Below are 23,758 nucleotides of genomic sequence, written 5' to 3' on the forward strand. Positions count from 1 at the left end.
CCTGCCATGAACCCATGCTGGTTTCCCCTCAGCATAATTTGTCCTGCCGGGCTCTCACAAATGTGAGCCTTGATGATTTTCTCAAAGATTTTGCCAAGGATGGAGGTGAGACTAATTGGCCTATAGTTGCCCGGGTCCTCCTTCCTCCCCTTCTTGAAAATGGGAACCGCATCTGCCAGTCCATTAAGGATGGCCTCTTTAATAAACTTTTCTAAGACCTTCCCTGAGATAGAAGTCAGGCTGATGGGCCTATAGTTAGCCAGATCCACTTTCCTCCCTTTCTTGAAGGCACCACATTGACCTTCTTCCTGTCTTCGGGCACTACACCAGTTCATTTTGGAATCAGTAGCGACTCCGAGATCCTTTTCTGCCTCTTTGCTGATGAGAAGGGAGTTCCCCAGCCTGTAGGTATGCTGCTGGTTCTTTCTCCCTAGGTGCAGTACCTTGCACTTGTCAGTATTGAAACCCATCCTATTCTCATTCACCCACCTTCATAATCTGTCTAGATCTAGTTGCAGCCTGTCCCTCTCCTCCAGCATGCCCACTTCTCCCTACATTTTAGTGTCATCTGCGAATCTGGACAAGGTGCTTTTCACTCCCTCACCCAAGTTGCTGATGAAGATGTTGAACAGCGAGGGCCCGAGGACTGAGCCCTGGGGAACCCCACTACTCACATCTCTCCAGGTCGAAAATGACTCATTCACCACCACTCTCTGGGTGCAGCCCTCCAGCCAATTTGCGACCCATCTGGCTGTGTAGGCATCAACACCACAGTTGCCTAATTTTTTTAATGAGAATGGGGTCCCTCGCAGATGTGCTCCTGGATAGTTTTCCCAAAGTGCTTCCCCAGGACCGAGGTAAGACTAACAGGTTGATAGTTTCCTGGGTCCTTCTTCCTCCCTTTTTTGAAAATGGGGACCACATTGTCCCTTTTCCAGTCCTCTGGCACCTCACCAGAGCACCACGAGTGCTCGTAAAGCTGTGCCAGGGGTCCTGCAATGACCTCATCCAATTCCCTCATCACCCTGGGGTGGAGATCATCTGGACCTGCTGATCTGAACACATCCAATCCCACCAGAAGTTCCCTGACTAGGTCCTCACAGACCCCGGGCCTGGCTGTGCCTCTCTTGGGTCCATCCGGAATCCTGGTGGGGATGTCCCGGTCCTTGCTCAGAAAAATGGAGGCAAAGAATTTGTCAAAGAGGTCAGCTTTATGATCATCTGGAGGGACCACCAGATCTCCAAGTGTGTCCTGCAGGAGCCCCATGTTACCCAGTGCCTTATTTTTACTCCCTATGTATTTAAGAAAGGACTTCTTGTTATCTTTGATCCAGGTCACTAGTCCCAGTTCCGTCTCCGCCTTAGCTTTCCTAACAGCCCCCCTACAGTCTCTAGCATTTTACTTGGTTGTATTGGTTGTTTCTGACCACTGAAAAAAAATCTCTAGGAGAAAACAAAATAAGGGTGACCCCTCTGTAACCTTACATTTAATTATGACACTTCCCAGTAAAACATTCATAATACACCTCTGAATCAGTTTTTAAACTCATCTGGTTGCACAAGTCATTACAAACCAGAAAAAGAGGTCAGCTTTGCCAAATTCTTCAAGCCTTTCAGAGCATCCAGGCCAAGCATGAAAGGAACTTGAGCCAAGTTTCAGTTGACCATGGATCAGTTTATAATTCTGAATAAAACCATATGGAACATGATGGATTTGCTTACAGGGCTGAGTCAGAAAAATGCTACCAAACTTATAGCTGTAATAGGGGAGCAGCATCTGAGTCATTAGATCTCCACCCTTCCAAGGATGGACAAGAATGCTAGTATGGTGTTTACACAGTGCTCATCCTTCGGTGCTGACTGGTGTGTAGAATTAATTCCTTGTGCTAATAGAGCTCTGTGGTTACTTGTGAGATCATTAGGGAGACAGGATGCCATCCCCTTTGTTCCAGGCTGGGTTGGGACATAATTTCCTCTATTCTGCATTGGTTTTATGCCACATTTATTACCACAGTATTCAAGTGCATTCAGCAACGTGACTAACATCTGTCACGTTATAAGTTCCTGCTTGTTTTGTTTAACAAGTGCACTTCCCATCCACTAAACTCCCCATCTTTCAAAACTTTGTCTTGGCACTAGTGATTGCAGCAGGTGAAGGTGGGATGCATAGGGATATCTGTTTTTGCATCAGTGTGACCCAAGCAAAGGTTTTTCAGCTTGACAAGGTTTTAAATTTAAAGTTTGCGACAAGGTCGCAAAACTTGGCAATTTGGACTGCAAAAATCAAAGCAAAATCCATCCAATTTGAAAAAAAATTCAAAGAAAAACAAAAAGCAGTGTGAAAACATATAAAACTCCAACATGCCAAATCTGCATACCTCTAAGCTCTTTCTGCTATAGCTATTCATAGGCCATTTTAAAAATAAGCAAGTCCAATTTGACCTGATCACAGAGTTGGTAAGCTGTGTTAGTCTGAAGTCTGGCAGAAGACAGTGCAGAGTGGCACTTCAGGGGCTAATTGGTTCAAAGAAGCATGAGCTTTCAATGGCAACAGCCTACTTCAGTATCAGATGACACAGTAAGCTGTTTGCCTGTGAAAGCTAACTCTTCTCTGAACCAGTTAGTCTCTAAGTTGCCACCATGCCCAATCTTCTGTCTTTCACTGAATGTATAATTACATCAAGTTTAATTACCAATTTGCTTAATTGTCTTCCTGTTCTTCTGGTTAATCAATAGTATATGTTCTGGAATTAAATGAGGGGTGAATGCAGTCCCCCATAGCAGGATTAATTTTATGTAACATGTATTTATATAACAGAGAACAGAATTGCTCCTCATTGTATGAAAGTTTGTGAACAGAAACCCATCAAGATAATTGCACCCTTTAAGGAGGCTCTGTTCCTTTTAAACACTATTTGATAGATAAATAAGGGAAGATTAATTTAACTTCTCCAGATCTGAAAGGTTTACCCTCCTTAATCCTCTCATTGTTATGTTAACCTTCCCATCAGTGCAACACCTTCTTTGAAACAAATGTGAAACATAAGCAGAGGAAAGAGCACTCCACAGTGACATCAGAAGCAGGAACTAACTAAAGTACATGGATTAATCGGGTCAAATTTGGTCTTGGTCTAAGTGGTTGGAATGCCACTGAAGTCAATGAACCTTAGTACAGTGAAAACATTTAAATACAAGATGAATAATGATACATGCAATTAAGAGTATATACATACATACACACACCCTCTTAGTTTCATATACACACAAGATATCTGTATCTCATGTGTATATAATTTCACAGAGAAATAGGTCTTGCAAAATTTTGCAATTCCTTTTACGATCAGCATTTCTGTTTTCTATTAAATAAAGCAGGATAACTTTTTGTGAAAATGCAAAGTGATTTACAACTCATCACCAAGATCTCACTTGGAATGCAGCTTTGTACGAATAATAATTTTGGGGCTAGTTGAAAGTTGTGCTTATGTTGTACAGATGTTCTCTGCTGCAAGTGTTTTAATGAAATTTCTTATATTTAAAATAATCCCTCATTTCTCCCTGTACCATCTCAGCTCTGCTTGGTACTATTGCTTTATAGCTGTGTTTCATCAAGATAAGAACGAAAATGAAAAACAAGTTCTCCTGTGGATTTCTAGCAGAAAAATGCAACAGCTTAACTAGTTATTAGGCACATATCAGCAGCTTTCAACTATCATAGACCTGCATTTCCAGCTACACATCACATTAGTCATCTGACAGGTATAACTAAGTTACTATGGGATAGGTTCTTAGGACTTTTAAGCTAATTCTATTTGGAACAGATTGTGTTTAGGAGCAATACTATGTTTAGCCATGGAAGGAAATAGTTTTTATCCATTTGAAAAAATGTGTTTTGAAAGTGGTCAGGAATTCTCTAACATAACATTTTTCCCCAATCAGGGAATGGTGATTCATTGAAATAAAAATGATTCATGGGGACAGTTCAATTTTGTTGCAATTGTAACAGAACACAGAAAGGGCTCCAATAAAGTTCCCATCTGCCACACAGTTTCCTGACAGCTTACCCAGCCATTTCCTCAGTAGCAGCCTGTCTAATGAGCTAAGAACCCTTCTGCAGCTCACTTGTTGAGATAATGGGGGGTGAGAACCTGGACACTCTGGAAGCCCTGGATTCCAGTCTCCTGAATTTGCAACTCTGAGCCTGAGCTCCTAAGGTCCACAACTCTAGAAAAGCTTATTAGGTAGGGCTTCCGAGACCTGTGGCTCCAAGACCTGTTGCTCTGTAGTTAGGACCCTACTCCCTTTTGTAGAGAATGCTAAATATTTGGTCTTCATTCCAAAAATGGAGTTAAATCAGATATTGAAATCTTCCATGAAACAAAATTACCCCTTGCTGTGTAGCCTTAATTAAAAACAAAATGAAGAAAGTACTTTAGCTGCATTAATAGAAAAAGAAAGATGTGGCGTTTAAATGAATTTTTCAGTAAGGTAATAACTGATTTTCAAGCCTTCTCAGTTCAGCAAAACATCTGGAAACTTCACAGTGACCTGAACCATCTCCTAGCAAACATTCAAATATATACACACAGTGGCAAAATATGGAATAAGTGCAGATGCGCTAAGCACTCCAAGGTTTGAAATACGCAAGAACATGGACAGGTTTTTATGTTACCGTTTTGGAGGGTTTGTTTTTCTCTCTCTAGGAGAGAGGCACTTTATCCTCTCAGGTTCTTATAAACATTCACTGGAGCCCTAAGGATCTCCACATTGCGACTTGCTTCCCCAACCTCAAGGATCCTTTGTCTGGCCTTTTTCCTTAATGGATGGGACTTGCTTCAGAGCAATGGAGTTCAACTCTTTCAACTGAGGGATACCACTGACTAAATGTAATTTCCTATTACTGCCTGCTCTGGAGTCTCTGATCTTAGTACTGTATAAGGCTTCAATTCAAGCACATCTTTAAATGCTTTGTTAAGCACTTTTCTAAACAGGACCATTTCTGTGCGAGTCAATACTGAAGGAGCAAGACTAGGAATTAAATGACATGTTAATTAAATAACTAGTCGCTTAAGTGGCCCTCTTCCTGAGTCATGTTTTCAGGCTTAGGATTTTTGATTTTCAAAGTAACCTGTTACTGTTCAGTTACAATCAACCATAAAATAAATTCCATTTTCAAATTTGCAAGTTATTTTTCTCCCAACAGATCAACTGAAATCTTTTATATCTGTAATCCTTTTATCTTGCTAGGAAAAGATATGCTGAAAAGTTCAAATTTTACTTAGTTAAAAAATCATCAATTACTGGTTCTCATAAAAAGCCAGGTTCCCTCTAATTTGCTTACCACTGGGGTCCATGTGGGAGACCCCAAGAACAACAGTTCAACAACCACTGCAGAACTGAAAGAACTCAAAAGCAAAAAAATTTAAATTTGGATTTCTGGACTGCATGTCCCAATTAGTTAGGCTAGTGAGGACACTCAACAGAGAAACAAATTTTTTTAAAGTGATTTTATATTTTATATATATATTTTATACACACATACATACATACACACACACACACAAAACTCTTTCCTTCCCAATTAACTGAAGGCAGCCCAAAATGAGACAGCAAATATCAGCTATCTCACTGAAAGCCATGATGTTACTGTTATGTTCTGAGGTACTTTCTGAGAGCTTAAAAGTACTAGGGGGAATTCACTGAGAAGGGACTGATGCTTATCTTTTAATTTTTTGTTACTTCTGACACCAAGGAATACATATATTGGGGAAAGTCTGAAAACTTGACAGTTAATTTTTTATAAACATAGATGGTTTAATATTTCCTAGCTATTATCTGTGGTTTAACTTTTGTTTAGTTTAATTTGAACTAGTTCTATTTTTAGTCTCATCTGCACTCTTATTATTGAACTAGGCCATGACAATACTTTTAAAGAATTATAAAGTCTGTGGTGCCAATAAATTCACCCAGACAGTTTTGTTATTATACATTAGTAAAGCACACATGCACATGTGGCACAATTATATGAATTGTTATATGAATTATATATTATTTTGTTGTATGAACACATTCAGTTTTGCTGTCTTGTTTGTCAACCTGGAAAGAAGTAACTTTTAAAAAGTATATTTAAAATTTGGTTCCCTGATATTTTGATATCTGCTCGTGCAATTAAAACAAATTATATTTTGATATTAACCTCTTTGATCTAGAAACATTTTAGATTTTTGGTCTCAAAATTTGATTCAGCTTCACTCATGTGAAGTTAGTAACTTCAGTGATATTTATAGAGTCAGGTCTGTGATATACACTGTAGTTTCACTCTTTATACTATTATTCTCCAGTACATTTAAATGCCTTTTCATTGTTCTTCTAAAGCAGTGGTCTCCAAAGTGGGGTGCAGGAAGAAAATACTAGAACTTCTATTTATAGTTATATAAACATACATATATTGGGGGTGCGTGCTCAAAATTTTTTTGCTGATAGGGGTGCGTAATCAAAAAAGTTTGGAGACCACTGTTCTAAAAGATTACCTCGTACCTTGTCCGTCTTTTTTTCTTGCTTTTCCAAGATGGCCATGTTCTCTTTCAAAGTTTTCACTATCTCAGCAGGATTTTTGTGTGATTTACTAAACAAAGGCATGTTTCTTTTCCTTCACTTCAATTTCTTCTTCCAGTATAACTGAGGATCACCTTAAAACCAAAAGAAGAAATAAGTCAACTTAAAGTTTTGGTTGCAATTATTACCAAAATGCAGTGTAATCTATGTAAAAGAGTTGATCTACAGTATGGTAACGAGAGAGAGTGGGGACTCTGGGTTCCAAATGCTTAAGCTGAGTCAAAACAAACATTAAATCCAAAAGGGTCCACAAGAACATCTGCTCTCCCCTCCACCCCCAAGACTAAAAAAAATCCTCTAACACGTTTAGGAACTTTAGTAAAAAAGGACCCCCAAAAACTATAACATGTTGGAGAAAGAAAATGGGAAAAGCCACAGGTGCAGTGAATGCCCTGGGAATCTCTTAGGTAAATTATACCCAGATAATGCTAGGAAATGGACTAGACCCCATGCTACAGAGAAAGGCAACGACACACCAATATGACCTGGGAGAAAACATCTTTTAGCAAGCAGTTTAACGGACAGCATGTGACCCTCATCCACTAGCCTGGTGCCTGAGAATTTCCTCAATATCACTGCAAGCAGCAGTGCAATTTGTCTAGTCTCCTACCTCTACTTGCTGCCAATCTCCAACTCTTCACAGGAAGCAAGGGGGAAGAAACAGAAACAAAGTTACGCATTCAAGGCAGTAAATATCTTCCTGGCCTCTAAATGTAACTATAACTATCATAAACTCTGAAACATGGATTAAATCCAATATAACTGTATAACAACTATTGTAAGCGCAATCTTAAGAGAAGGAAAGACAAGCAGAGGAGGAAACCTAATCCTGACAGGCCACCCAGCTACCCAGCCTAAACGCCCTTATTTTCCATTACAAACTATAGAATTCCCTGCAATATAGACTGAAGTACCTCCTTGAAAAGACATCAAATTCACCTCAAAAACTAAGATATCACAACTCTACCTCTCTTATAGCAAAAACAGAAAAACACACAAAGTAGGCACTCCAGCACTCCTTAGCAGAGTCTTTGGATAGGGTAAACATGTCCTAAGGGTTTGATACAAAAGCCTATTGTTCAACAAAAAGAGTCCACTGATTTGAGCAGGCATGGGATCAGCCTGGATCTCTTTACCAAAGAGACATACAGCACTAGGCTGGACAGGATCCTATGTTGAAAAACATGGAAAGAATGAAGATGCAAACATTGGTAAGAAGTAAATTAACCAAAGAAAAGTTATTCTAATGTCCATATAGTTTTTGTTATTCAAGATACTTCTCAGATAAGAAATTTATGATCTGCTACAAAGGACAGTATAAAGAAGTTACAATATATAGATAATTGTCTATGTGTATAACATTCAGCCTTACCTCATAAAAATCTAAATGGTACCAAACACATTTCTCCCCCTATAATATTATTAGTATTATTGTAGCACTCTGTGCCACAGACACCATTTTCCACTTAGGGGTTCTTAAGAAAGACTCATTTATATTATTACTATTTATATAACGCCAGAAATACATGAAGTTTATAGAATAAGACAAGTCCTAATTTTTTTTTAATGGAATTTCTTGGAGCACTTTTACAGATACCTTTCTTCTGTAAGTTATTTAAGACACAAATGTAAGAGTTGCTATTTGAAAAATATTGTTTCAATGGCAGGTTTCTTAATTATATTAAAAATATCTCCTATTGCAAATAATTCATATTGCAAGGCTACTTCTAGAGGAATATTTGCACACTCATTCTAAAAGTTTAAAGTCTGAGTTTCCAATTTTCAAGCTTCTTAGGGATCAATTCAAGCTAAATTCTTATTTCTGTGGTTAGTTAGTCATCAGTATGCCCCAAATGGACACACTCAGCAACATTCACATACTGAAAAAGAAGGGGACCTCTCACTAACTACCTTACCTCATCCCACAGGTTTAAGAATTTAAGGATAGTATGTGATGTGTTTGTCTAAATGCTGCTAATAAGTAACAGGGACTCCAGAACTAACACCTATACCATGGGTTAAAAGCCCTATATCATGTGGCATAGTTTAAAAATATAAACATTGGAAATAATAAAGTTTTTACAAAATTAGACCTTTTTCCATCACTAAAGGCAAGACATGAGGAGTGATGGTACCTGCAAGAGGGAGGAAATAAGGAAATTTGTGTTGCTAGCCTTTAAACTACCTTTTGAAAGTGTGTTTTAGAAAGCTAGCAAAATTAAGACAATTCACACTCAGCTGTGGGAAGGGTAAATTTGGTAGCTTTGATTCTTAAATAAATGTTTGGCTATTAGGAGATTCTCTTCATATGCTTTTTCCTTTTTATTGTAGGAACAGTGAGAAAGGGGAAGAAGTGAAAGATTATATGCATACATCCTTTGATACGTTCAAAGATAGCCTCAAGGATCACAAGGCTTATTACCTTTTTCCAAAAGGAATTAATCTATGTATGTCTGTAGAACAGAAAATCTGTACTAAATAGTCATTATTTTCACCGGAGTTCCAACAGGATTGTGTTTCACTTGATAGGCCAAAGCTTTTCCCCATTTTAGGAGAATCCCAGGTGCTTGCGACTGGGCTGTACCATGGACCACCACTCCCTTCCTGTATGGAAGTGGGGGAAGAGAGAATAGGAGTGAAAGAGGGGGCTACTAAGGTCAGAGGTGGGAGAGAGCGAGAGAAAGGGCTTTCCTTTGGTAAACAGCACCTGCCACAGAGGAAAGGAGAGGTAGTAAGTAAACAGTGCCTGCTATAGGGGGTGGGAGAAGGAGAGAGTATGGAAGCCTGCAAAGGGGATCAGGAATACTGCAGGGAGGGAAAGGGATATGCCGGACTGAGCCGTTAGCCACTGATGCTTTGTGCTACAGGCTAGTTCTGCGCACCGCTGCTCTAGACAAAAATCTGATCAACAGTTAGGTGTGAAAGTGGCAGAGCATCCCCAAAGCAGTATAATTCTTAAAGTCCCACTGAGAATACTACTTTTCTCTTCTAAATACATCAGAAGCAAGAAGTCTGACAGAATTGGAGGACTAGGCTGTAAAAAGATGCACTCAGAGAAGAGAAACTAAATGAATTCTTTGGATCAGTCTTTATTGTAGAGGATATTGTGAGGAATTCCCACAGTAAAGATAAAACAGAAAGCATCAGCATGCCATTAGATAAATCCATGAGACCATGAATATTATGTGCTGTTCTGGTCATCCCATCTGAAAGAGAGAGGAAAGACTGAAAAGGTTAGGTCTTCTTAAGCTTGCAAGAGAGGAAACTGAAGTGGGTAGAATTGAGGTCTATTAAATCACTGGGGACCAATCTTTTTGGCAGGCATGCCACAAATTAGTTATGCACCTTTCCTGAATATCACTCCAGTACTCTTCCCGTCCCCAAATTTGCTGCTCTGCTTTCAGCTCTGTGCTTCCTGCCTGATACTTCCTGCCCTATCTGCTGCTTTGCTATCTATTCCCTACCTGATCTGCCATGTGCCAAATACAGAAGTTGCCCATGCCATGGGTTGGCCACCCCTGTTTTAAATCATGCATGGTTTGGAATCAACGAAATGGAAAGAATCATTTATCAAGTCTCAAAAAACAAGAACTAGGGAAGATCCAACTAAATTGGCAAGTGAACGGTTTCAAACTAACAAAAGGAAGTGTTGTTTCTGTTTTGCTTCAAACAGCATATAAACAACATATGAAAGGGGTCTATAAAATAATGAAGAGCATGGAAAAATTAAATAGGGATTTACCATTTTTTTACAACCCTAAAATTAGGCAACACGCAATGCTGTTATTAGGGAGATTTAAGATATACAAAAGAAAGTTCCTTCTTACATGGCATGTAATTAACATGCAGAACTCATTGCCACAAGATCTTGCAGAGGATTACAATTCAATAGGTTCACAAAGAGGATTACATAAATTCATATAGGTCCACTACTGTGTATCAAACAAAACTGTAGGTGCCACAGGTTCCAAATGATGACTTTCTAGGCCCCTAAAGGTGGAGGCTGCAAGGGAAAATAGGTAAGAGACACAGCAGTCTGGCTAGACCCCGTCCACCTTTAGGATCCACTCTCTGCCACTGTGAGATATTGGATACTGAGCTAGATGGACCTGTGGCCTGACTCAGTATGGTATTTCTTATGTTTTTAAGATATGGAACTTGTCAGAATGTTGTGGAGACCAATAATATAACCAGGTTTAAAAAGAGATTAGACCAATGGTTCTCAATCTTGAGTATATGTAACAAGAGTTTCCTTGTATCTAACAAGACATCCCTTGGAAAATGCAAGCTCTTATTTTTCATTCTGTTTTTGGCTACAGAAAAATCATAGAGCAATTCAGTTGTAAAAAACTCAGAAGGACAAGTCAGAATGGTTTTAACATTATGGATTCTTATCTGAAATCTCCGTGTTTATCTTACGAATCATGTTTGCACACCTAACAGTGCTAACACTGCATGGCAACAGTGCTAACACTCCATGGCACTTGGTGAAACCCTTGGAAGGAGATCAAAGCACACCAAGATGCCATAGTACCATGACTGAGAATCATCAGATTAGACCTATCCTACGTGAATTTGTCTATCAAAGCTATAACCTCAGGCTCAGCATACCCCTAAACCTATGACTGCTGATTACTGGGAGAGTAAGACAGGGAACGGAACACTTTACACATACCATGTTTTTATACTCTTCCTCTACAGCACCCATTACTTGCTACTGCAGGTAAACAGAAAGGGGGATAAAATCAACATAGGTTTACCAAGTGTGAAATGGAGACAAGTACAAGAATTTGCAGATGAATAAGGTAAAGTTTAAAGGAGAGCTATCCAGGGGACGGGAAGAAGTTACCAGTGGATTTCCTCCAAGGTCAGTCTTGTGATTAACTGTCATTCATGATGTGCGCCCAAAAAAAGGAGCACAGGCTGAAAACAATTATAAATACATCAGTAGGGGGAAGGGGATAAACTAAGGCAGGGGTGGCTGTCTGGTGGCCTGCAAAGGGTTAAATTTACAGCCCAGGCCTCCTTGGCCATTGTTTCCACTATCAGGCTGCAACAGCAAGGGCTCTTTTCTCCTCCAGCTGTCCTTTCCTGCCTAAGCCTCAAGAGACAGGGTAGTGTGGCTGGTACAGAGTGTGGGGGTTGACTCCAGGGCTTCATGGGCACATGGTACAGCAGTGGTGGGGAGCAACCCTACTGCCCCCTGCATCAGTGCAGACAGCAGCTGTGGGGGGGCTGCATGGTCACGCAATACAGTGGCAGAGGCATCTGCACAGGACAAGGCTTAAGGGCCCAGGTCCTACAGCCCTCGCCAGTGCAGTCCACGGGGTCTGGCACCCCTTGACCCTTGAAGTTGGATGGATCTGCTTTAAGGAACAAAGAGAGCCAGGTAAGTAAAGGGATAATGTCGGTACAAGAATAAATGGGTATAAACTGATTACAAAAAAAGTAAAAAAGAAGAAAAAAAAATAGTAATCCGAAAATCTGAAGGTTTCTAATCAACAGGGAAATGAGTTTCTAGAACAGCTTCCGAAAAAGGAAGGGGAGGAACTTACCTAGTTTTAAAATGGTGCTGGATAGGTTTATGCGGGGAGTATGTAACAGTTCATCTGTAGCAGCAAAGGACTGGACTCAATGAGCCAGGAAGTCCCTTTCAGTCCTATTTCTTATGTTTCTCTAAAAGTTTTTTGTAGTTATTTTGTGGTTATTAAATGGCCTGCATAAAAAGGGTAAAGTGATCTCTTGGAAGTTTCTTACAGGGAACAGCAGCTTCATAATGGTCATCACCATTACCATAAGTAGCACTAATTTACATCTTTGCTGGCAAATCTCAGGGAATCAAGGAAGGAACAGATTATTTAAAGAAAGACTGCTCCCCACCCCAAGCCTTAGTGGTGGTTCCTCCAGTTTAGGAATGAGGCACACTGGCAGGGTTGTGTGGGGAATCATGCACTTTCACTGCCTGTGGTTATAACCCTTAAATAAACAGAACATTTCAGTCTCCAGGGATGAAGAGTCAAATATCTTTCATGAGCTCAAAGTTCACAAATAGATCTTAGAGACAGTGTCAGTTCTGTCTGTATACAGGTAGACATTTGTGAAAGAATGTGTTTGCTTTTGCTTTATTTTAGAACATGACAAAAATATGAAAAGCAGTTTTTAAAGCAACCTTTCCCAAAGGTTTAAATGGGTCTGTTCAAATCTCAAAGGTTTTTTTTTTGTGGTTGGGGGTGGGGTGGCGGACAAGGGGCGGCAAGCTAGGATGAAGGGGAAAGTGTCTTTTGCTCCTTACATGAAATTCTTGCTCTTGTATTTTACCAGATTACCTTATCAATCCCTTGACAGCCCCATGAGTATGTATATACACATACAGCTAAGAGACTAACATATAATGCAGACTCCAGCAATGCATTAAATCTTGAATCGTATGAAGTTTGCAGTGAACAGGTCCTCAAAGTGTTCAGAGGGATGGCTAAGACAATAATGCCCCTTTACACCTAGGTATCATGCTTGCCTTGAGAATGCCAAGAACTTTTCAAACATTTAATTAAGACTCTTGTGACTTAGAGGTGTGTTGCAAGTCCTATTACCTCACTTGCAAAGGAAGAAATTGAGACACAAAAAGGTTAAACAACTCTTTCCAGATCTCATAAGATACTAATGGTAGAACTAAGAATAATACTCAAGATTTCTTAATGCCCAATCCTGTGATCTATTAACCATAAACCCAAAACTTCCTTTTTAATTTGTTAGATTTACTAGGGGTGCACTGATATAGCGGTTGGCTATCAGATTGGCACCAATAAAAGGAGAAATGATGTTATCAGCCATCATCTTTTTTTGGTCTCTGTAGCTGATAATTATAGCTGTTCGCCCAGAACACCCTGGTGAGCATAGCCTGGTCCCCACACCCCGCCACTGGCCCAAGCCCACGGCAGACTACAGGTTCTGGCAAGCTAAGGGAGAGGGCACCAAAAAGCAGTCACAGAGTGCCACGCTCAAAGGGACCGTTACCAGCTTCTGCTGCTGCTGCCATGGCAATGCCACACATGCAGCAGGGGCCTGAGCACTGGGGCTGTTACAGAGATATTGGGCTGCCCACAGGAGGGGTAAGGCGCCGCATGAGGGACATGCTGCTTCACTGGGCACTGTGTGCCTTTGCAAAAGTGGTTTCTTGGTGGTGGCTGCAGGAGCTCAGCTGCATGCGCAACAGTGTGCTCCAGAGCTTCAAATATGCCCGGCATCACTGTCCGTGCAAGGGTTCACCCTGCCCACCCAGGATGGCAGCACAAGCTGCACAGGGAACAGAGCTGTGGGTAGGAGCCATGGGCAAGGGGGCAACATGTATGGGAATAAAGGTGATCACCGCCTTCTTCACTGAGGTCTGGACCAGTCAGGAGACACATGTGCATGTGTTATAAATGCAAAACAAAAAGAAAGGTTTATGTCAGTACTTTAAAATGCCTTGCACTTTTACTAAATATTGGTTATCGGATTGGCATCGGCCAGTGTGGTTGGTTAAATCACTGGCTATCGGTATCAGCCAAGAAAATCTTTAAAATCGGTACGCTCCTAGGATTTATCATATTTATTCAATTCTAAGACCAGTTTTTTTCCCCCCAATTTAACATGGGGGAAACCCCTTTTCTTAGAATTGAGTATGAGGGTGGAGGGGCAGGGCTCAGGCTCCAGCCCCTACCCAGGCTCGGGGCTGTAGCTGCAGCCTGCCCCCTGCCCCTCACCTTTGCCTTCCACCATTGCCGCACTGCAATCTCTTCAGGCTCCACGCTGCAGCCTGTGGCACTAAGCACAGCCCCATAACAGCAGTGCACAGTGTGAGTGGCTGCTATGGGGGCTAGACTAGGCTGTGTACAGTGCCCCAGGTTACAGCAGGGATGGAGCCTGCCAGATGGAGCAAGGGGGAGGGGGGGAAATAGAGACTGGAAAGAAGGGGCAGGAGTGGGAGGAGAGTCAGAGGGAGGGAAAGACTGATGCTGCGGCAGGGGACGAGGTAGTAGGGAAGCAGGTACACATTACTTGACTTCCCACCCACACCGCCTGCCCCCCCTGCAGCAGGCAGTGGGGATGAATTAAAGACAACTCTCCAATAACTGAATTCTATACATGGGAAATTATAATAAAATTTATAAATTTTCCATGTATAGAATCTAATTAATCGGGGGGGGGAGGGGGTCATCTTCAATTCAGGGTAGTCTTAGATTCAGGTAAAAACAGTATATGACATGATTGCCTGCAATACCAGGAGACTGGACTTGATGACGCAGAGTTCTCTTCCAGTGCTATATTATTCCTTTGATCCCTCTGGCCTAATAGCAAACATCACAGCAACTGAAAAGAGATTTGCGGAAGGTACCGAGTGCCACCTATGAGAAACAACCATTTACAATTAAGTTCCACACCTCCCCCACCCAATCCAAATCAGTCTAGAAATCTAAAATCTAATTTGTCGGTAGTTTTGAAATATGGGCAAGATGCTAGCTAAGGGAATTAAAATTAGTTTTGCTCCCACAGTTTAAGTGGGAAATGTCTGATAAATTTTACGCTTACTGGAAATCTGATAAGAAATTAGAATTTCTCCACCTTCCTTTTTGTATTGTATGTCCATGACTGTACAGCTTTGAGTTTGTTTCTCCATCTCAGAGGATGTGTCATTACTAATCCAATTTGGAAGTTAAAGGAAGAATTCCCCAGAACAGACAACCAAACGACAAATTCCCTAGAGCTTCCATGGGAAGTTTAGAGCCATTTTAAATCTTGCAGGGATGCTAAAGTAAGATGGAGAGAGAAAAATGCTAGGTCACCACCACCTTTTAGCTCTTGGTTGTAGACTCTAGTATAATAGGCCAAAGGAAGAAAAAAAGAAACACAAAAAAAATCCAAGCTGATTTTGGGGGAAGGGTTGGGTTATGAACTGACTGACAGGTAAGAAATCTGTTCAGGTAGTTCATGAACTATGGAAAAATTAAGAGGAACAAGAGCTTTTTAATACACATATATGATGAACAAAATATAATTCAGCTTATTTTATAGGGACCCACCTCAAGCTCTCCTTCACTTGTTATTCACAGCCTCTGATAAAGAGTTAAATTTATAAGAGCTTATATGAACAATGGAGGAAAGCAAACAGCAATATTACTTCAGCCATCAGCACACTGCATCATTATACAGTGACTCAGTTACGCAGTTCAGCAACAAACACTTCCTCCTGCCCACAAAGACAAGAATGACAGCATGCGATTCATTCAAAGCATTCTTCTTCCACATTACTTTTGAACAGTAAGTGGCTTGTCTGACTGAATATATATATAATTTTGCTCAAATTCAGACAAGAACACCTTCTACACTTGTTTCCCTATCCTTTTCTTGATCAGGTTTTTCAGTACCACAAAATTCTACTAGCTTACTCACCTTTGGGCGAGTAAATGAATTGAAAATTGGAAATTAAACTTTCCCCAATCCCGTCTAATATATTAAAGCCAATACATGGTGTGTCTGGCCTAATAACATTTCAGTATACATTTCCTCAAACTAATCTTCTTCAACTCCATAAAAAAATTAAACACACGATTTTATTTAAAAAACGAACAAACAAACAAACAAACAACACACATTAAATGGGGCTGGACTATATAACGTTGTGAGGCCGCTTCCATTCTTACTTTGCACTGTTCATAGAATCATAGGAAACTCAGGCATTCAAATAAGAAAATGCAACATTTAAAGCGGTTCATGCAATATTAAATTTGCTCCCCACCCTTGTGACTATGCATTTTTATGTATAGTTTTTAATTACGTTATGCTTTTCACAGGACTCAAGACTTATCCAGTATATAGGACGAATAGTGCTTTGGGAAATGAATCAGAGCTATATACAAGTTAAAATGTTATCTGCAGGAGCCCTGTTTCATCTGCTGCAGATTTTAGAAAGTGCCATGAACTGTCAGAAAGAAAAGGACACAGTCTCATAGTTAGGGTAGCTGAATGGTGCCCCAGATAACTGAGTTCTATTTCTGCCTCTGCACAAAAGTTTCTCTCTGAGGCTAAGCAAGTCACTTAAATCAAACTTTGAGCAGCTGGCCACTAACTAGGTATTCCTAAGTTGCCAATATGAGACACCTAAAACAAGATTTGCAGAAATACTTAGTGTTTGCAGCTATAGGATGGTTAGAGCTGCATTTGATCACATGAAGTGCTACAAAAATATGAAGTACTGTACTTAAAAAGAGACAGGCAGTAGGCATCTCCAATTAAGTATGCAAAGGAGAGATTTTTGTCTCAGTGTCCCACCTGTAAAGTGGTGGCGATACTACCATACATCTTCACAACACATCTTTGATATTAAATGCACCCATCATGTGAGATCAGGGTGGACACAAATAAATTATATAAAAAAATTAAAAATTGGATTTTATTATTTAAATCTGGTTTTTTAAATTGTATTTTTGTTAAGATGCTTTTAAAAAATTATTTAAGATATGTTAGAGCTCAAAGATATCATCATGGAATAGAGATTATAAATTCTAATTATATATTATTTGAGACAATGTATTCATGTAACCTTTTTAGAAAAGTTTTATAAATGGGTTACAGCAGGACATGGGCTATATTAGGGGCCCAGTATTATGGGGGTCCCAGAGGCTCCTTTATAGATTAGTAAAGATTAAAGAAAACCCCTCTACCCAATGGGACTCAGCGTTCAGTCTAGAATATCCCATTAAGCATCTCTGTGATGCTTAGTTTCAGTTCTCAAAACTGTGGATTTGTGTCTCTAGAGATAATACCTTTGTTAACAGCAGTATATGGAGATGAGAGATAACAAACCTGATTACCTACCCATCATCCCTACTGTCTCTCTGAAAGTTTGTGTATAAAAAAAAGAGTCAAGCCCTTCCCTCTCTCTAAAAGTGCAAAGTTTCAAGAAGTTAAATGAATAGAGAATATCAAACAAGAACCCACTTTTATTAGAAAACAATGATTAAATTGAGGCTTCCTGAACAGTCATTTAAATCAAATCCACCCTGTTTGTGATACATTATTATAACAATTTAGTTCTACTTCTACCAATAATGGAGAAACCAGATAAAAGAGTTGCATCAGTTCAGCATCAACCGCAATAAGCTATTATAAATTTAAATTTGTTATAATTGTTGCCTGTCTGCATTCAAATACTATGATGAAAACACTATATAACATTACATGAAGACATTAATAATGTTGTATTCAATAGAGGGTTTGGACATTACGGAATTAAATAGAACATTGGCCACTAAGATTCATTGATTATAAAGGATAAAAACGTTATTTGATAACTGCTCATTCATTGAATGAAGCAGGGGTGGATGCTAGGGAAAAATACTAAGCAGTTATGTATCTTAATGCTGTGTCTGGAGTACACGTAAATTAAGACAATACCGACAACCTTAATTCTAGCTTTTACCAACTTTCAAGTGCTTGAATCCACAACCTTAATAGGGTAGTTTAAATGTATGTAATTCCCTAGGCAGACAAGGTTCTTTGAGTAAATCTGATATCTTTTATTAGACCAACTTTAATAGTTGGAAAACAATTATTAAGCAAGCTTTCGGGTGCAAAAATCCTTTGGTCTGGCTAAGGAAGTTTCTGCAGTTGGTGTGTGCTTGTCCTGGATGGAATGAAAAGTAAAGAGCACACACCAACTGCACTCCTGTAATTCCCTAGGCTTTTTTCTTGGAGGTGGGGGAATATTAAACTTAAAAACCCCAACATATCATGCAGCATCATGGTTACACCTACAGTGGTTGCATCAGCAACACTGGAATCTTTAGATCCACAACACAGACTACTGCCACTTGAGCTAACAGAATTTCTTACAGCAGTAGTAAATTTTCAAGTGTTAGCCCACACAAAGATGACAAGAATGAGATGCATGCTTTGGGTTTTCAGATAGCAACTGACAGCTCAGGGATGGCGAAACTTAGAAATTTTGGGGATCTCTCACTACAGCACCTCAGAGACACCTGTGAAAACACAAGCAGAGTTCAGTCCTAATCCTAAAGAAGTCCCTAGCAAAACTCTCAGACAATGCATGATTATACCCTTTAATGTTAATGAAGCACTGCAGGATTTTTAAATTAAAATAATTACTTAAAGGGTATTACTATTTACTTGGACCAGATGACACTTCCAACCATGCGCTTTGATGAAAGAGGGAGAATTTTTAGCTTAAATTTGCATTTATAATTCTACTAGCAAACACTGAAACGAAGGAAACTAGTAATGGAACTCAATGTAAGAAACAAGAGACAGCAGCCAAAAAGGGAAAAAAAACAACACTTACTCTCAGTCCATTAGTTCAAAACATTAGCGAGTGTATTTATTCTTCTTTGTTTATATTACACATTATTAGAAAGTGACCCATCTCACCATCATTCACTTGGGCAGGTCTGTGGATAGTAGTGCTGCATCATTTTCAGCAGCTCCCTCAACCAGATTAATAGTTTGGCAGAGCAATGATTTTACTTTGCTATTAAAAGTGGGTCACAACCAAAAGTTCTCTCTCAGGCAAAATTCCCCAGTGGCTTTAATAAAAGTTTTGCCTGAGTAAGGACCGAGTAAGAACTGGGACATTATTCCACAGAATCACAAAAAAAAAAACAGAGATGGAAGAGACCTATTAGATCATCCTCTAGCCCTCTATTTATAGTGATATATGCAGTTTCTTGTGACAATTTGCATACAAACTCACATCTTACATACATACTTAATAGCTCCTGAATTTCTTATGAAACTATGCCCTCTTTCCTCTGTATATCAAGAGCAAGGCTGCAGCTGCAGGCAGTGAGCAGCAAGAAGCAGGAGAAATGATATATTGCAGCTATTTTATTTTTGGAAACGCCGTTGTAAATAAAGTCATTTCCAAAGATATTCCATGGACACAAAATATTTGGTAATGGAGCCAGTGCCTTATGTAACAGAAGAAGTATTGTTTAGGATTGCTTTTTTTTCAGCCACTCCTGGTAACATTAGTTTACAAGGCTACAAAAAGGTAACAATGCAACTATAGAAAATAAATAGGAGAGCAGTTTATTACCCAAAGAGCTATTTATCATCTGAAAAAGAAAAAGTTTTACTAAAATTACCTAACTTGATTTAATTCAGACTAGATAATCTTTACTGATACTCACCGTGTACAGAAATGCCCAAGCTTGTCTAAGCAACAAAAAGCAGATACATGATGAGGTGCTGAAGACAGCTCTCTGCCAGCCCCAAATCAGCACAGTCCAGATGGAGGAGACTTTATTTATGTTCCATTTAATATAAGTTCTTCTGTATCATTGACATGTGTCACAGAAAGCTGACACCAGAGAATTCAGTCTCTTCCTCCTCACTGAAGACTAAATGTTACCCTTTGGAAAAATGTTAACAGAAATGATCACTTGAACATGCACACAGTCACTCACTCACAGCAGCTGTAAATTTCCACTCTCTTTTCTCTAGATTCACACTCCAAGCCTCACTTGTCTCTTTAATCTGCCAGGGGCAGTTCTGTTTCTGGTCAGACTAGCTCTGTGTATGTGTCTTTCCCCTCACCCCCTTTCTCTTTCTTCCTCACATATACACAAGCACCCTCCCTCTCTCTAAACTGAGCTCTACGTCAGAGGAATGTGTGTAAAGCAAAAGACAAAGTAACGTCTCTGCCAAGAGAATTTTCTAGGGTTAAAGCCGCAGATGAAGAAACCCCCCCCCCCCCAAAACTATATCACTTATATAAGTTTCTTCTCATCTCATAAATGTTCTAGTATAAAAGAGGTACAAATGAGGACTCACACCCACAGCATGTATTGTAGTAACATTTTTCACCTTACCTTCCTGTTTAGAACGTAAATGGGAATTCTAACAATGGTGTGTTGTTACAAGGCGATAATAAAATCAGCATGCTAGCACATGAGTTCTTATGGGCAGACAAGGTCTTGTCCATAGAAGCCCGAAAGAGAGCCACTTCCTTCTTGAATGTATGTTTGCAAACAAAAGGGGGGGGGGAAAAATCAGCATATCTTTTTAGAGCAGCATTACAAAAATGTTCAGTATGTGCCAAGAAAAATTAAAACCCACTGAAATAAAACAAGTTTCTAAATGTAATATATAGCATTTATTTTAAATAAGAATGTCATCATAAGACAGAAAAGAGAAATTCACACAATAAAAACCCATTGGAACATCATATAAATTCAGCAAAATACAGCTAACTTAATAGATCTGCTTTTTATGCTTTAAAAGTTCAATTTTTCTCTTGCAGCTAAGATTTTTCAGAATGTTCTACACGCATACCATGGGAATTGCTTTTTTTTTTCCTTACTGCTATCTAATGTACATCAAAATGCAGAAAGGAAATTGTTTTACTAGCTATTACTACCCATTGTGGGGTTTTAAATTCCATTCTCACATCACCCTCTGCTCTGTCATCGTATTACAATATATGTACATATATACTAAAAATTAACAGCTCAGGCTGTGGGTTCCGGTCTAGAGATCTACTGGAGATTTGTCAAGTTAAGTTATACTCTACGCTATGTAAAAGGCAGCTACTGCATATATTAACACATTTAGTTTAAAAACCCTAGGTCACTGTCTATCACATAACACACCACCTTACCTTTGCCATGCCACATCATATTTTAGGATTTAGTTGTGGTAATTACCCACCACCCAGCTTTAAAGGTAGGGCAGAAGCAAAGCTGCAAAACCACTGCTTCAAAGGGTGCAGTGGTTTATTCTGCTGGCCAGGTTGCAGGTGGGAAGACAAGAGAGGAATGGCCTCACTTTGTAGAGCCTAAAATCAACAACAGACCTAGCCTATTTAGTCTTTATACCTACATGAGAATAAGATCTGCAAATATTTATGGTCCTGCTCCTCACCATTGGTTCTCAAGCACTCTCACAGGAGGTAATCTTACCCTCAGGTTACCAGGTCTTTGAGATACAAATCAAGTTCCTTACTGTTTTATAAAGCAGCACACCTATTTATGAGCTTCAATAACTAGGATCACTGAGGTACCTAAGGCCCAGACTTTTAGAACACTACACACCTCCATTTCAGAAAGAGTTTTAACCAGAATCTTAGTATTGTTTCATTGGCACCCAGAGATACTGCAAGAAGCAGTAATTAATGGAGGTTCAATAGCAGGTACTCTTAGCTCCAAATGAGTATTGCAGCAGTGCCCCAGCATGGAGTTAGAAGATATGGTGCTACCGGAAAGGCCATTTTTCAGCGACACCCACAACAGTTCTAACAGGAAATCATAAAAGATCCTATTGTAAAGCCGGGGTTGTTTACATCTCTTTCCCAAACTCCACCTTGAGTAATTATATTTTGTTTATATGACTCCATAAAGTTTCAAATGTAAAAAAGATCCTCCTTCGTATCTATGCAAAATCCAAAGGTGCTTGGTTTTATCCAGAGGAAAAGCTGCATGTCAGTGGCAGCATAAGCAACCCCACTCGATGGTTTGCATATGACTTAAGTTTGTAAAACATCTGTGATGCATTCAGAGTAAGAGACACAGTAGGCACACAAGACCTTTTTCCAGTGAATGAGCTGTATTTAAGCATATGGTCTGCACTTTAATTCAGAATTTAGGGACCTGTTTTAGGGAACCTGCAATTATGTGCACTATTGACTATATTTTTCTGTGCATTTGGTTAGATCTCAGATCTTGCCAGTCTTCTGCCTACTGAAATTCCCTTTTACTTAATAAGAGTTTTGTAACCTGAGGGACTATGCAGAATAAATCTATCTTCATCCTTGCACTGGTACACTCAGTGAGGAAAGATAATTCCCATTTGTCTTTTCCTTCACTCTCTCCACCAGCTTTCTAACCTATAATTTTCTCTGGCATACATACTTCATTGGAAATGAGGCCTTCGGTGTAGCTGATCTACAATTGCAAGTTCAGGCCCTGAGCCAAGCATACTTCAATAGGGCATATTTATTTAGTTGCTGTTACCTGTTGCACCTTGCTGCCAAGTAGTAACTATTTATTTTGACAACACCCATCTTCACTGATTTATTTTTATTTCAATACATCTTTTGTGGCCACTACAGCTCCTGAATAATTTAATTATGAAGAGGTGACAGCTCTTTAAAGACTCATCAAAGTACATCAATCAACCTGTTTACTTAGTTTCTTGTCTTAAAATCCTTTAATTTATTACAGCAATTTTAGTAATAACCAACCTTTAATAACACATTCAGCCTAAAGTCTACACTCATTTTAAAGGAAAGAAAAATACAAATGGAACTCATATTTAGAAGTCAGAGTCCCTGATAATATGCAGAGGAAAAAACCCACCACAAATACTGTACTACTGCCACATATGTTTTTTATTTTCTATAATGAAAAAGGAAGCTAAACAGCTTCAAACCATATTTAAACTAGGGAAACATTGTAGCCAAGCATTAAGCATACATTTATTTTCTGCATATTTAACCATTCACTTCCAGTCAGTGTTATCACTTCTGAAACTACTCCTAGTATTTCCGAGCCCAGAGGAAATTCGAACAACAAAAGCCAAAAAACAATTTTCTCCTTCCAAAACACTTCTCAATTCCCAGGCCCAGAGCTGTCAAAATACAGTTCCACAACAAAGTTACAGTCTGATATTATATAATCAATCAGAGATAAAAAGGGGCATGGGGCATTTCTCAGTGAGAAGCAGCAATTTTTGGAACATGGGGCACTTCCCAATGAGAAGCAGCCCCTTCCTCTACTGTTAGAATTCTCAAAATATTCAAGTTATGGTGGTTTTAAATGTTTTAAAAGCACATTAATTATATTGTTCTTTTCCCTCGAAGATCTGTACAGTTTAATTTGTAGCAGCTATGTCACCTACATTTATAGACTAAGGGATATAGATAATAAGATTATTCCAATGACATTTCCGAAAACTTGTAAGACATTTCTAAAAGAGTTTCTGTTATACATGTGGTTAAACACACACACAGGAGTGCAACAGATTTTAATTGACTTTTTTTTTGGATTTCCTGATTAATATAGACATTCTATACTTATTCCAATAAAACTTTTCAATCACATCATATATCCCATATCCTATCCCTTATATATATATATATATATATATATATATA

At 39.2% G+C, this 23,758-nt stretch overlaps 1 protein-coding gene and 1 long non-coding RNA gene across 10 annotated transcripts in view; one reads left to right on the top strand and one right to left on the bottom strand.

Moving 5' to 3' along the window:
- CAB39L (calcium binding protein 39 like) overlaps window positions 1-23,758 on the bottom strand; it is a 112,190-nt gene that overhangs the window by 69,339 nt on the left and 19,093 nt on the right. For 2 of the 9 annotated variants that reach the window (XM_019529954.1, XM_019529956.1), the window contains exons 2-3: window positions 19,797-20,018; window positions 6,535-6,686 (exon numbers count right to left, since the gene is read on the bottom strand). In XM_019529954.1, the coding sequence (XP_019385499.1) occupies window positions 6,535-6,636 (102 nt within the window). In that variant the 5' untranslated portion in view covers window positions 6,637-6,686; window positions 19,797-20,018. Of the gene's footprint in view, window positions 1-6,527; window positions 6,687-15,671; window positions 15,839-19,796; window positions 20,325-20,477; window positions 20,620-23,758 lie in introns of those variants that run through there. The other 7 variants (XM_019529955.1, XM_019529957.1, XM_019529960.1 and 4 more) reach the window with 7 other exon arrangements.
- Window positions 4,247-5,280, top strand: LOC109306536. The gene is made up of 2 exons (XR_002100029.1): window positions 4,247-5,059; window positions 5,098-5,280. It is a non-coding gene; the product is annotated as an uncharacterized LOC109306536 (long non-coding RNA).

The sequence above is a fragment of the Crocodylus porosus genome, unplaced genomic scaffold (genome assembly GCF_001723895.1).
Source record: "Crocodylus porosus isolate Cpor-Errol unplaced genomic scaffold, CroPor_comp1, whole genome shotgun sequence".
In the NCBI taxonomy this organism is placed as follows: domain Eukaryota; kingdom Metazoa; phylum Chordata; order Crocodylia; family Crocodylidae; genus Crocodylus; species Crocodylus porosus.